The 13,177-nt window shown below is 38.0% G+C and overlaps 1 protein-coding gene across 1 annotated transcript; it reads left to right on the forward strand.

Annotated features, from left to right (window-relative positions):
* The first annotated feature begins 8,661 nt into the window (after window positions 1–8,661).
* LOC109147628 lies at window positions 8,662–12,773 on the forward strand. Its single transcript, XM_019295235.1, has 2 exons — window positions 8,662–10,474; window positions 10,888–12,773. The coding sequence occupies exons 1-2, from the start codon at window positions 8,662–8,664 to the stop codon at window positions 12,771–12,773; spliced, it is 3,699 nt and encodes a 1,232-aa protein (XP_019150780.1).
* Window positions 12,774–13,177: the final 404 nt, after the last annotated feature.

The following is a 13,177-nucleotide window of genomic DNA, read 5'->3' on the forward strand; positions in this document are numbered from 1 at the left end:
GAGAAGTCAAACTTAAAATCTTGTAGTTACCAAGCAAATTGCCCTATCAACTCAACTAGGATTGCACCCATTATCTTTTAATTATTGTCATTAATCAATGTGAGTGTCAATTTTTCTAGGCGGGTTTTCCTATTTTATTTTTTGAAACAACAAAATATTTAAATAATTGTTTTTTTTATGTCATCGTAAATCTATTTCAATATATTTTATTTCTCATTTATTATAGAATAACATTTCTCTTCTCTCAATTTTCATTTCAAGGAAGTCGCTACTTTTATTTTTTGAATGAATAAAGAAATTTACGAGCTCGATTGAAAGTGTGTTGACAAGAATTGAATATGTAACATTCAAATATGATAATCATGTTTTATTTACTCAATTACCTAATATAGAGTCATCACAACTTTATTCTTTCCAAAATGTTGAGTCCCCAACCCCAAGGGTCCCCCACACCCCGACACAACAAATATTTGGGAGGATGTGTTAGGAACAAGTGTATTTAGATTTTGATGATACCAAACTGTCTAGGATTGTAGATCCCTATTTTTCCTTTCGTAGATAAGTCTCTTGTGACAAACGAAAGTTACTGTAACTCAACGTTTGATTCACACCATGAGGTGTACGAGTCTTACTCGAGTCTAGCATAATAGGTCTACATGAAGACTTGAAGTCGACAAGATGATCGAAAGATGCTTCCAGACGAAAGATGGATTGAGCAAGTCTCGGATAGACGTCTTTGACAAAAAGGATCTCTCATCAAAGAGAAAGGAGGAAAGATAAAGTCAATCTTTCTACCAACGTCTCCGAGTGAACAAGTCAAAGACAGACTTGTAAAAAGACAACCTTCATTTAAGTGAAGCAACGAGAAGGATGTCTATGACTCAGATGGGCAAATCATTTGGACAAAAAGTGTCATAGGAATGATCTTCACAAAAGACAAGGAGCATTAAAAGACTTGTACCATCTTGTCAGAGAACAAGGACAAAAGCCATAATGCGTTTGGCTCCAACGGTTACATAGTACAAGTGCATTAAATGCTCAATGGCCGCTGGTTAATACACACTGGTTATTAGGTTTGAAATCTTCATCTCTCTCCAACGGATGGATTTTTTCACCTATAAATAGCTCTCTTCACCATTGAAGAAGTGGCTGGTTATTTCACTCTTGCTATCCAAAGAAAAGCTCTTCAAACAGTTCCATCTCTTAAAACTTTTCATAACCAGTGATATTCTGAAGTTTTGTCAAAAGGCTCATTCATTTCCATACTTCATAATCGAAGAAGTCTTGCATATTTTCAAGTGAAGATTCATCCAGTTATCAAGACAAGGTTTCAACCAGTTGGAAAAACACCAGATTATCTTTCTAACATCTCAACTTAAGAAGAAGTTGATAGAGGCGGAGTAAACTCGAGGAGTTGAAAAACCTATCAAGTAGCTGTCCGGCTTAGTGATCAAGGAAGCCAGCTTGAAGTAGTTTGTACTAGGAATGATAGTGCAAACCCTTTCACGAGTTGTGAAAGAAGAGTGGAGTAGGCTTCGTTAACAGCCGAACCACTATAAAAATCTCTCTCTCCATATTTCTTTACTTTCTGCTTTATTACTTTCGTGCATTGCATATCATATCGACCAAACGCAAAATCTTTACAACGAAAGTGTGCAAAGAGTATCTAAGATGGAACATTATTTCCGCTATGCATCGCTCCGAAAGGAGTTGCTTTGAAAAATCGATTAGAGTCTATTCACCCCCTCCCCCCCCCCCCCCCTCTAGACTCTCCTTCGACCCTGCCGGGACCAACAGGATGTAATCATGGTAATACAGCTGAACACAGAGGCTAGACCTTTGCTTACTGCGCACAAGGAGCCCCCCTCACTTTGAGAGGTTGCTCACACACTGTCACTGGTGAGACTCGATCACTTGTTATTCTTCAACTCATGAACTTGTAAAGTTTTCCATAATATTTAGTTTAAAAAAAACATAGGTTTACTAGATTCATCGGATTATGTCTTGAACTCCATAAACTCATTCCATGGTATTGATCTAGTGTATAAGAAGACTCACTTAAGTAAGACTTACTTCTAACGATAAGGTGGAAGTTTGATTCTTATTGCGAACATTAAAGATTTAGATTGCATTTCAGCTAGACTCTTTATACACAAAAATATACTCCATATAAATTAGTATTGTTGAGTATAAAAACAAGATTAACTTGATTTAGTCAAATCATTGCAAATAAAACTAACACTTCAGGCTCTGTTTGGCGAACCTAGCAGAAAAGCTATAAGCTAGGAGCTGAAAGCTGAAAAGGAGCTGAAAGTTGAAAAGCTATAAGCTCGGAGCTGAAAACTGAAGAGTTGTTAAGCTAGCTGTTATGATCGAAAGTGTTCGGTAAAATAATTAACTTTTTGATAAGCTGATAAATGTAAAGAGACTAAAAAGGACATCTTCATAAAATTTAAATTAGTTTGTTTACATATTAAAATTTTAACACTTTGTCTTTAAAAAAAATTAACGTTCTGAAATAAAACTATTAGCATAATCATGATCTAGCATCTCATAATGAAGTAGCAATATTGTTGCGAATCTCATAATAATAATAATAATAATAATAATAATAATAATAATAATAATAATAATAATAATAATAATAATAATAATAATAATAATAATAATAATTAATAATAATAATAATAATAATAATAATAATAATAATAATAATAATAATAATATTTGCAATGAAAGTTGTGGATAAAGGAGAAGAGAAAATAGTTTTAATTGGGAAGTGTAAATTATGTCATTTTTTAAAAATAATAAGGATAAAGGTAGAAAAAAAAAAGTTAGGAAGCTAGAAGCTTATTTTGGGAACATTACCGAATAGAGCTTACAACTTATTAGTAGCTTAAAATAAGCTATAAACTCCTAAATAAGTTTTGCCAAAGAGAGCCATAGAAATGTTTTTAGTCAACATTATTGATTAGATTTTTCAAAAGTGTTCGAAATGAATTCGTGAAGGATACTATGACACGTATCCAAAAACCACTCACAATTTAAATTAATGTTTTGAATGTGACATTTCATAATTAATGGCAATGGCATTGCTTCAACATACAATATCCTTTTCGGTTCATAGTTATAATTTTATTGAGTTAATACCATTCCAGGTCTTCCAAGTATAGTGATTTTACCACGTTTAGTTCTAAACTTTCAAATTAATCATATGTGATCTTTCGACTATCAAATTTAACCATTTGTGGTCCAAGTTAACAACCCATGGTCCTTCAACTATTAAATTTTAACCAACCATGGTCCTTTCAAGAGGATCACAACTGGTTAAGTTTTGAAACTTGAAGGACCATGAGTGGTTAACTTGGACCACAAATGGTTAAATTTTAAAGTCGAAGGACCACAGATGGTCAATTTGAAAGTTTAGGACTAAACGTGGCAAAATCACTATACTCGGAGGACCTCAAATGGTATTAACTCTAATTTTATTTATAAATTAAAATCTATATAGTTAATTAAATATAAAGATTAGAAATAGTTATAATAAAAATATACAAATAGATAATTTTTAAGTTATAACCTATTATAATGAAATAAATAATTGATAAATGTAATAATTTTGCACTAAAGAAATTAAGAGGCCGTTTACTAACTGGAAACTTCTGGAAACTGATAATAGAAAACAGAAAACATATTTACTAGCACAGTTTTTCATTTTAAAAACTGAAAATAATTTTCCAGTTTTCTAGAAAACTGTAACACTCTTAAAAACTATTTTTTAAATGAAAAATATAATCATCTATCATCTATTTAGTTATATGTCACTATAACCACATTACTATGATTACATTTATTACTATCTTATTTTACTTATAATTATCTATTATCTTTTCTACTTGCTTTACTTATTTAAACATAACTTATTTGTTTACAATTTAAAGTTAAACATTATTTACTGGCCTTGCCTAACTTAACCAAAATTTTAATCAAGCTAGATCGGCCTATACTACTACCAAAATTTAAACATTATTTAAATTTTAATCAATTTTAATTCAATTTGTAACTAGACGATACTACTATATTACTATACTACTATACTAGATCGGCCTTCCAATTTAACACCACTCTGAGATACCTACAAATGATGATAAATTATTTTTATTTTGTGCGTTTGAATGAAAATGTCAACATCAAAATTTTGAGTGAGAAAATAAAAGAGAATAAAATTTGATAAAATAGTAGTATTTTCTCAATTGGCCAAGCCTATCAATAGAAGGTTTTTGACTATTTATTTTTTTAAAGAAATAAAGTCCAAGTACGTTATCATAATCATACATGCACTACCATTCACAACAACTAGTACGTTAAGCATACTTTAAAACATTTCACAATATGAAAAGTAGCTTTTTGTATTGTAGCCAAAATTCCAAAAAGTAAAGCAAAAGAGTCGTGTCCGGTGCTGCCAACTATTTTTGAAAATGTGCCAATAATATTTTTTGAAGCACTCATAATTTTTTACAAATTAATATATATTCTATACTTCTTAACCTTTTTCAGCTCAAAGACCGGAGTTCGATCCTATGACTACCTATTTAAAATGGTAACAGAGGTGTCATCACATTACATGATAGATGAAATGTGCCGACAATATAAGAAAAGTTTATGCCAAATTTCTTTTAACATCACTAATATTATTTAAATAGCTCTTATAAAGTTTCCTCAAAATTTTATGAATCTATAAAAATATTATATCATAAACCAGGCCAGTCTTATAAAAATTGGGGACCTATACAATAATATTACTTTATGCTAATATAAAAATATGTATTAAGAATTTTAAAATTTTAAATTATAATTTTTTTTTTGAATATATAGTAAAAATTAAAAATTGATCAATATGTTCTAAAGTAAAGACTAATATGATCTATCTATTTGGGATAGATTTGTGTTTGTATCTTGTTAATGCATGTTTGGTGTACAACATTCATTAGCATGCTTTTGGAAGAATTTTGGCCACAACGAGAGTTGGGTCAAGATTTCGAGTCACTCCTTGCATAAACATGATTTCTGCGATCTTCCAGGAATCTATGATAAGAGATCAAATTGGAGGATTTTGATGCTTTGTGTGCTTGATGGACTTGAAATTAATACGTCACAAGAGTGTGCAATTCCTTGTTCTAACCATTGTTTATTAATCACGAGAGTGACTAATATACTAAGATACCTGCATGCATTCCCTCAATCCTTTTATTTTGTGTTATTACCCAATCCTATAAGTCTGCTTGCTTTTAGATAATTATAATCCCTAACTTGAGTCCTATTTCATTTACTTTGCGTTATTTTCTTGTTAATATGTGTTTGTCTTGTCTTAGTTCATTGTCTTTGCCCTTGAATTGCTTAGCTTCTTGTGTATTTTCTAAGGTTAATGCTAGTTGTTTGTTGTCACATATTGCGTGTCATATCTCTAATCCCTAGAAAACAACAAACTTCTCATGATCCCTAAAGCTACATCAATGACTCAGATTAGTCTACACTTTTCACTGGGCGCCTAATTCTCATTTGATCCTGATTAAATATTGTTGAAAAATTGACTATTTTTGACATATAGAATGACCATTTTCAAGCATAGTTTTGAGTGAGGTCTATTTTTAATTGGGATCGGGTTAAAGTGGATTTGAGTTATCATAAGTGAGAGCTTTAATTTTATATAAATACAAAAATGAGTCTAAAATTAAAAGTGAAAAGACTTTACTTGTGTGCACTCGTGACCTACGTACAAGAGTGTCCCATTTTGCCAAATTCTCGAACTCCTTTCCCACTATTTTTCCTAAGTGGTGAGCTGCCAGCGGAGCTTAGGTGTTATTTGATATTAATGTGAGGGTTACGAATTTTATTTTCCTCTCCCTCAAAAATCATTCTTCTTTCCTTGAAAAGCTTTGCCAACACTTTGATTAAATTTACGAAATGCTCACCTTGTTTAAGTTTGTTGAAACCATTATATTTAAGTGCTCAAATATAATATTATAATCATTTTATCCTAGTAGATTGATGCTACAATGATGAATTGATTTTATTTTTGCGTCATATTAAAAAAGAACATTTATTTATTTATTTTGCGTCATATTTCAAAATGAGCATATAGTAAGATGAGACTCCTACTAATTTAGTACTCCGTATTTTTTTTTATTTTCTTGTAATAAGGCTAAATAGGTCAGCTTGCCAGCTTGATCAGTCTAGCCTGACTAGCCAAGAGTTTGAGTGTTTACCATTACATTAAAAATTATAGCTAACAGTAAAGACACAATTTCTGCCCATAACTTGTTCTGATATAATTTTTTTTAAAGATTAAACGTTTATCACTATGTCAATCTGTAACTAGTAGCGAACGTGTAATTTTATTTCATTATACTTGTGAAATAATTAGCATCATATTTTGATGACGGGATACTATCTCGATTCTTTGAGCCGCTGCCCAACATATATTACATACATGGTTATATTTGATATTGAAAATTTGTAGTTATAGAATTTTAATCATAATTCTTACAACGGAAAGAAAAAGGAACTAGCTAGGGCATGGTGCGCGTGAGGCTCTTCTTTCTTCCCGTTGAAAGAAGTTTGTAAAAAAGATTAAAAGAAGAAACAAAAAAGTAGTTGTTTATAGCTTTCTTACGTACGATATTTCTCCATATATTAATTTCGACAATTAATGCTATTTATTTAAAGAAATAGGAAAAATCCAAGTACGTACCTCATCATAATGAATCGAGGTCTACCATCAAGGATAAGACTCTACTTTTGGACAAAATTTTAATTTTCCAGTGAACATGGACAATCAGACACGTTTTATTTATTTATTTATGGAAAAAGTGTCAAATAGGCAATTAAACTTGTATAGTTTGTGTAATTAAACCATCAAACAAAAAAGTGTGCAATTATGCGAGATTTTTCTCTCTGAATTTGCGATTCCTTCCTTCTCTTTGCTTGTTATTTTAGGAAGTTTTTGCGCCTTCCCCTAGCCGTTTACGGCGGCCTTGGGCTGATGGCGGCCATGTAGTCGCCGGAAGACGTCCTTGATCCTCCTCCGGAGGAGACAATGAATGATGCAGATCCATCTCTCCACTCTAACAAGAAATCTAAACGCTCCTTCGCTGATACTATCGCCTCCCAATCTCCGTTTAATGGCACCAACCCCCCTCAGTCTAAAGCTACAGAATGGGCTTTTACAGATCCAGAGATTGACGATGATGCGGTTTTTGATCCGAAAGACACCTCTGATGGGAGATCGAGAATACGGATATCCAAGGAACTCCGAACGGAGCTTTGTCAACAATGGAAGATGGCCCTTATTGTCAAATACCTTGGGAAAACGATGAACTTTAACGTGCTGAATCAGAGACTCCCAACTCTTTGGGGGATACAAGGAAGGGTCGAGCTTATTGATCTAGGATACAGCTGCTTTGTGGCTAGGTTTAATAATCGTACAGCTTATCTTCATGTTCTTATTGATGGTCCTTGGAAAATTTTTGATCACTACTTGGTGGTTCAACGTTGGGTTCCAAAATTCAATCCGGCAACCGCGAATATCTCAAAAATGGCGGTTTGGGTCCGTCTTCCAAGTCTTGCAGCTGAGTATTTCCGAGATGACGTGATTAAGAGTATTCTAGAGGGAGTTGGTAAACCCCTTCGGTTGGACAGAACCACCGCTGCCGTCGTTAAGGGGAGATATGCCAGAGGTGCCGTCGAAGTGGATTTAGACAAGCTGTTGGTGACGGAAATTTGGGTAGAAGATCAGCTGCAAATCATGGAGTATGAAAGTCTCCATGTCGTATGTTTTGGCTGTGGAATGATCGGATATCGCGAACAGTCATGTCCTCTCAGCAAGGAAAAAAACGTGAATGTGAACGAAATGGATCTTAATGAAACCCCAGTGGCTGAGGAAGATGGGGAATCTCAGCAGATGAACGCCAGTGACGCCCCGCCGAAACAACATCCGTCTACCACTCATGCCCTTTCTCTGACCATTCCAGCAAGGGTATCTAGGCACGGCCCCTGGATGCTGGTGACAAACAAAAAAACGGATAAACACCATGCAAAGAATAACCGACAGAACAAACAACATAATAGGCAGAATCGTGTGTCGGGAAACCAGTTTGAGTCGCTCGCCAACTTGGAGACCTCGGCTGGTGATTCCCAACCTCTGCAGCCGGTGGTGAGATCTTCCAGGGAGAAAGGGGAATCCTCTAGAGGTAAGTCTTCTTCTTCTCCTCACATCTCGCACCCCCACCACCATTCTAGAAATACTCTGCGTATCTCTACCCCCCCTAACGTAACCACCGCTGCTACGGAACCTCGCCAACCCCCTAATGGTTTTTCCAGAGGTAGGGGACGGGGAGGAGCTCGCCCGGGTGGCCGTGGGTTGGGGCGTGGGATTGGTGGTCGAGGTATTGAGAGTGTGATTGCGCCTGTCCCTTCGGGAATTAGCGCTGCTGTTGGGTTGAGCACTGCTGACTCTTCTCAGGTCTTCCAGTTCGGTGGCCTCACATCCAGAATGGAGGGTGATGGCATGGGTTCTGCCTCCCTGGGGATGGCAGTTGATAATTTTTGTTTCACGCCGGGGGAAGGCGGTTGTCAATCTTCCCCTCGTGCCAATCAGTCTTAATGAAAGTCATTTCGTGGAATTGCAGGGGCATTGTCAATGGGCGTGTCCGGAAGCACGTTAAAGAGCTTCTGGTTGCTAATAAAGTTGATGTCTGTTGCCTCCTCGAAATTCGCTCGACCAGGGCGGATAAAATGATCAATCTGGCTTCCTCGTTGGGCTTTTCTAATCATTTTATCGTTAACCCTCTTGGGTTTGCCGGTGGTCTGCTGTTATTTTGGAAGCAAGATCATGTTGATCTTACTATCTTGAGTTCTTCCTCCCAATCCATTCATACCAAGGTTTTGAATGGGACTGAGGAGGTTTTTATTACTTTCGATTATGTTAGACCTAACCTCTTGGCTAAGTGTAGGTTTTGGGAGGAATGCAAGATCCTCAGTAATAATATTCAGAACCCTTGGATTGTATTAGGGGATTTGAATGATATTGCTGCAGTGGAGGAACAATGGGGAAGTGATACCATCAAACTTAGTGGGCTCCAGAGATTTGTGGATGCCTATAGTAATTGCAGCCTTCTTGATCCTGGGCACTCGGGTCCTAAATTTACTTGGCAGCGGTTTATTGGTAATAGAGTTGTTCTCATGCGCAGGCTTGACAGAGTCCTGTGGAACGTTAAAGCTCAACAAGCCTTCCCGGAAGGCAAAAATCTGGTGCTCCCGAGGTTCCATTCTGATCACAACCCCTTGATGTTTATAGATCAAGTTGGTAACCCTCCTGCGAGAAACCTTCGGCCCTTCCGTTTTGAGGCTGCCTGGTTGACGAGGAACGACTACGGCCAAATATGGGTTAAGGCGACCACTGGGAATAATAATAATATTGTGTCCACTATTGAGTCCATCACCAATGAAAGTAAGCGCTGGAACAGAAAACATTTTGGTAATATCTTTAATAGGAAAAGGCGCATCGAGGCTAGAATCAAAGGTATTCAGTCCGCAAGTAACTACAGTTCCTCAAGGTCTTTACAGAATCTCGACAGACTTCTTGCTAAAGAGTTCAACGAAATCCTTGATCAAGAAGAAGCCCTCTGGTTCCAAAAATCTAGAATGGATTGGATTAAAGATGGGGACAGAAACACCAAGTTCTATCACAGGGCGGCGTTGATTAGGAGGAACAAAAATCGGGTCAGATTTTTGAAAATCCATGGTGAGTGGACGGATAACCCGGTCTCTCTAACGCACCATATTTCAGATTTTTTTTCTTCTTTGTTATCCAGGTCTGGCGTAGTGGGTCATCCGACTTTCACCCCGATTGGTGCTAGAAATACTATCTCTAGGCTTGATTTCCAGGTTTTGAATCGTACAGCCACCTTGGACGAGGTCAAAAGAGCTGTTTTTGACATGAGGAAATTTGGTAGTCCTGGGCCGGACGGAATTCATGCAGCCTTCTACCAATTCTTTTGGAATGACATTGGGCAAACCCTCACGCTAATGGTCAATCAGGCTCTCGGTACGGGAGAGGTTCATAAATCCCTTTTGCAGACTTTTATGACTCTTATTCCAAAGAAAGAAATCCCAGAGACGGCAGCGGACTTCAGGCCAATCACCCTCATCAATGTTGCTTTTAAGGTAATTTCCAAAACCCTTGTTAACAGATTAAGACCTATTATGTGCAAGTTAATTGGGCCCCATCAAAATAGCTTTCTCCCTGGTCGGTCCACTATGGATAATGTGGTCCTTACTCAAGAAGTCATTCACACTTTGAATCATAAACGGGGGAAGAAAAGCTTCATGGTAGTTAAAGTGGACCTTCATAAAGCCTATGATAGTGTAAGTTGGGATTTCCTTAGGGACTCCCTGATTGGGTTCGGTTTCCCAGGTAAGCTTATTGATCTCATCTTGTTCTCCCTAAAAGAGAGCGAAATTTCTATTCTTTGGAATGGTGGCCGGCTTAGTTCCTTCGTTCCGGGTAGGAGTCTTCGTCAAGGTGACCCTATGGCCCCTTATCTTTTTAATCTTGTGATGGAAAGGCTAGCATACGATATCCAGAATCTTGTCTCCACAAATTCTTGGAAACCCATTCATATTACGCCGGGAGGGGGGGGGGGGGGGGTATTGGTCTCTCTCACATTTTCTTTGTGGATGATTTATTACTCTTCGGGGAGGCCTCAACCCATCAAGCCTCCATTATTATGGATTGTCTCAACCGGTTTAGCAATGCCTCGGGGCTTAAGGTAAACCTCTTAAAGTCCCAAATTTTTTGTTCTCCTAACATTGATGCAAGTTTGGAAGGTAGAATTAGTGACATGATGGGCATTCCGGCCACATCTCATCTGGGGTCCTATCTGGGCATGCCTATTCTCCAGAAAAGAATCACCAAAGATACCTTCTCATCTATTATTGACAAGATGCGCCGCAAACTCGCCAACTGGAAAGCAAGTGCTCTCAGCATGGCGGGTAGGAAGACCTTGGTTCAAGCCTCACTGGCGTCTATCCCAACCTACACGATGCAATCAATGGCTTTACCGGTAAGTACTTGTAAGCTCATTGATAAGGTTTGCAGGAACTTCCTTTGGGGCCACACGGATGATACGAGAAAAATCCACACGGTCAGCTGGGACGATATTTGTAAACCAAAGCTTCACGGTGGTCTTGGCCTTAGGAAAGCCCAAGATTTCAATATGGCTTTCCTAACCAAGATGGCCGGGCATGTCCTTACCCATCCAGACAAGCTTTGGGTTAAGATCATGAAGGAAAAATACGTCAAAAATGGGAATTTCTTTTCCACGCCTGTCACGGCTAACAGCTCTTGGGGTTGGCGTAGCATAATGAAAGGTAAAAATATCCTTTGTAAGGGCCTTCGTTGGAGAATTGGTACAGGTGCTTCCATAAGCTTTTGGCACGATAGATGGGTAGGTGATTCTCCGCTGGCTGAGACCATTCCCCTCCCGGCTACGGGGAATTGTTCCAACCTGAAAGTCAGGGATGTGATGCTAAACAATTGTGCTTGGAATATTGATGCTCTGGAATCTCTCGTACCTGTGAATATCATCCACCAAATCCGTGCCATTCCCATCCCGGTTACAAGCCAGATAGATAGACCTTTCTGGCCACTCTCAAACTCAGGTATAGTCACGGTAAGTTCGGCCTTCTCCTTTATTTCAGGTACCGGAGATAGCTCCTTGGATTATGAGTGGATCTGGCGGCTCAGATGCAAGGAACGGGTGAAGTTTTTCATCTGGAAAATCCTCCACAATGGCCTACTGGTGAATGCAGAACGGGCTAAGAGAGGGCTCACGAGTGATGCATCCTGTCCAAGATGCGGTTTGGAAGAAGAGTCGTTAGACCACCTTCTCAGACGCTGCAGGCTGACGAACGACTGCTGGAACAGCTCCTCTCCGCCAGTCCTCGCCATCAGTAACCACCTTCCTCTCTCGCAGTGGATTGAAAAGGCTTGCAGTGGAAAAATGCAGAGTTCCATGAATGACCGTTGGCACCTCCTGTTCCCCCACATCCTTTGGAACATTTGGAAAGCTAGAAATGAAGTGGTTTTTGACAACTTTTGGCCTACGACAACGGAGATCCTTAAGAGAGCCAGAAGGAGTGAGCTTGATGATTACCAAGCTCTCTTCAAGCATAACGGAGTGATGAATGCTAAGCAAATCTGGGTTCACTGGACTCCCCCTCTCGCCGGCATAATAAAGCTCAACTCCGATGGGGCTAAGAAAGCTACCTCTAGCATGGCTAGCGCTGGAGGCCTTCTTCGTGATCACAAGGGGACTTGGTTGATGGGCTTCACTATTAAAATTGGGATCACGAACAGCTTCGTTGCAGAGCTTTGGGGACTCCGGGAAGGCCTTCGCGTTGCTAAACATTACGGCTATGCCAATATTGCAGCTGAATCTGATTCTATGGCTGTTATTCAAGTACTCCAAGCTGAGGAAGGTCCTTTATTGGTGGAAGATTCCCTTATTCTTGATTGCAAGACTCTTCTACACAGCTTCAATATGTTCACTCTCTCTCATGTCCTTCGGGAAGGGAACCAATGTGCCGACTATCTCGCCAATTTGGGTCAGACTTCTTCGTGGGGAACGACGATTCTTCATGATCCTCCTGCCGGCCTTTTCCCGCTACTTATGCGGGACGCAAATAGCGTTGCAACTAGAAGACTTTACTAATCTCCCGGGGCCTTAGGCCCTTTTTCCTACCAAAAAAAAAGTGTGCAATTAAAGCATTAAACCTGCAAAAAAAAGTGCAATTATCATTTTTTACATGTTGCTCCAAGTTAAAAGAGTTAAATTGATGACTTGACATTTAATATAATTAATTTTAAAATGTTAATGCTTACGTGAATGATTACGTGGCAATAACATAAGTTATATATAAATATTTATTTTAATTATTATTTTAACAACTATTAAACAAAAAAAAAAAAACATTCAAGTGAAGGGCAGCCCTGGCTGCCGCCTCCTTTGTCCTTCATGATCAAATCTTTAACATCAGTGATAGTAGGTTGCAACTGTTGTACTGTTAACATAGATGTTAGAACCAACACTACAAACACCCAAACTATGATCACAAA

This window comes from Ipomoea nil, unplaced genomic scaffold (genome assembly GCF_001879475.1).
Source record: "Ipomoea nil cultivar Tokyo-kokei standard unplaced genomic scaffold, Asagao_1.1 scaffold2025, whole genome shotgun sequence".
Lineage (NCBI taxonomy): Eukaryota > Viridiplantae > Streptophyta > Magnoliopsida > Solanales > Convolvulaceae > Ipomoea > Ipomoea nil.

Bases quoted from the DNA above. Each gene is read 5' to 3' on its own strand.
- LOC109147628 (XM_019295235.1), top strand. From the start codon at position 8,662: ATGAAAGTCATTTCGTGGAATTGCAGGGGCATTGTCAATGGGCGTGTC. The intron at 10,475-10,887 runs GTAAGCTTATTG...CAAGTTTGGAAG, and splicing joins GATTGGGTTCGGTTTCCCAG to GTAGAATTAGTGACATGATG.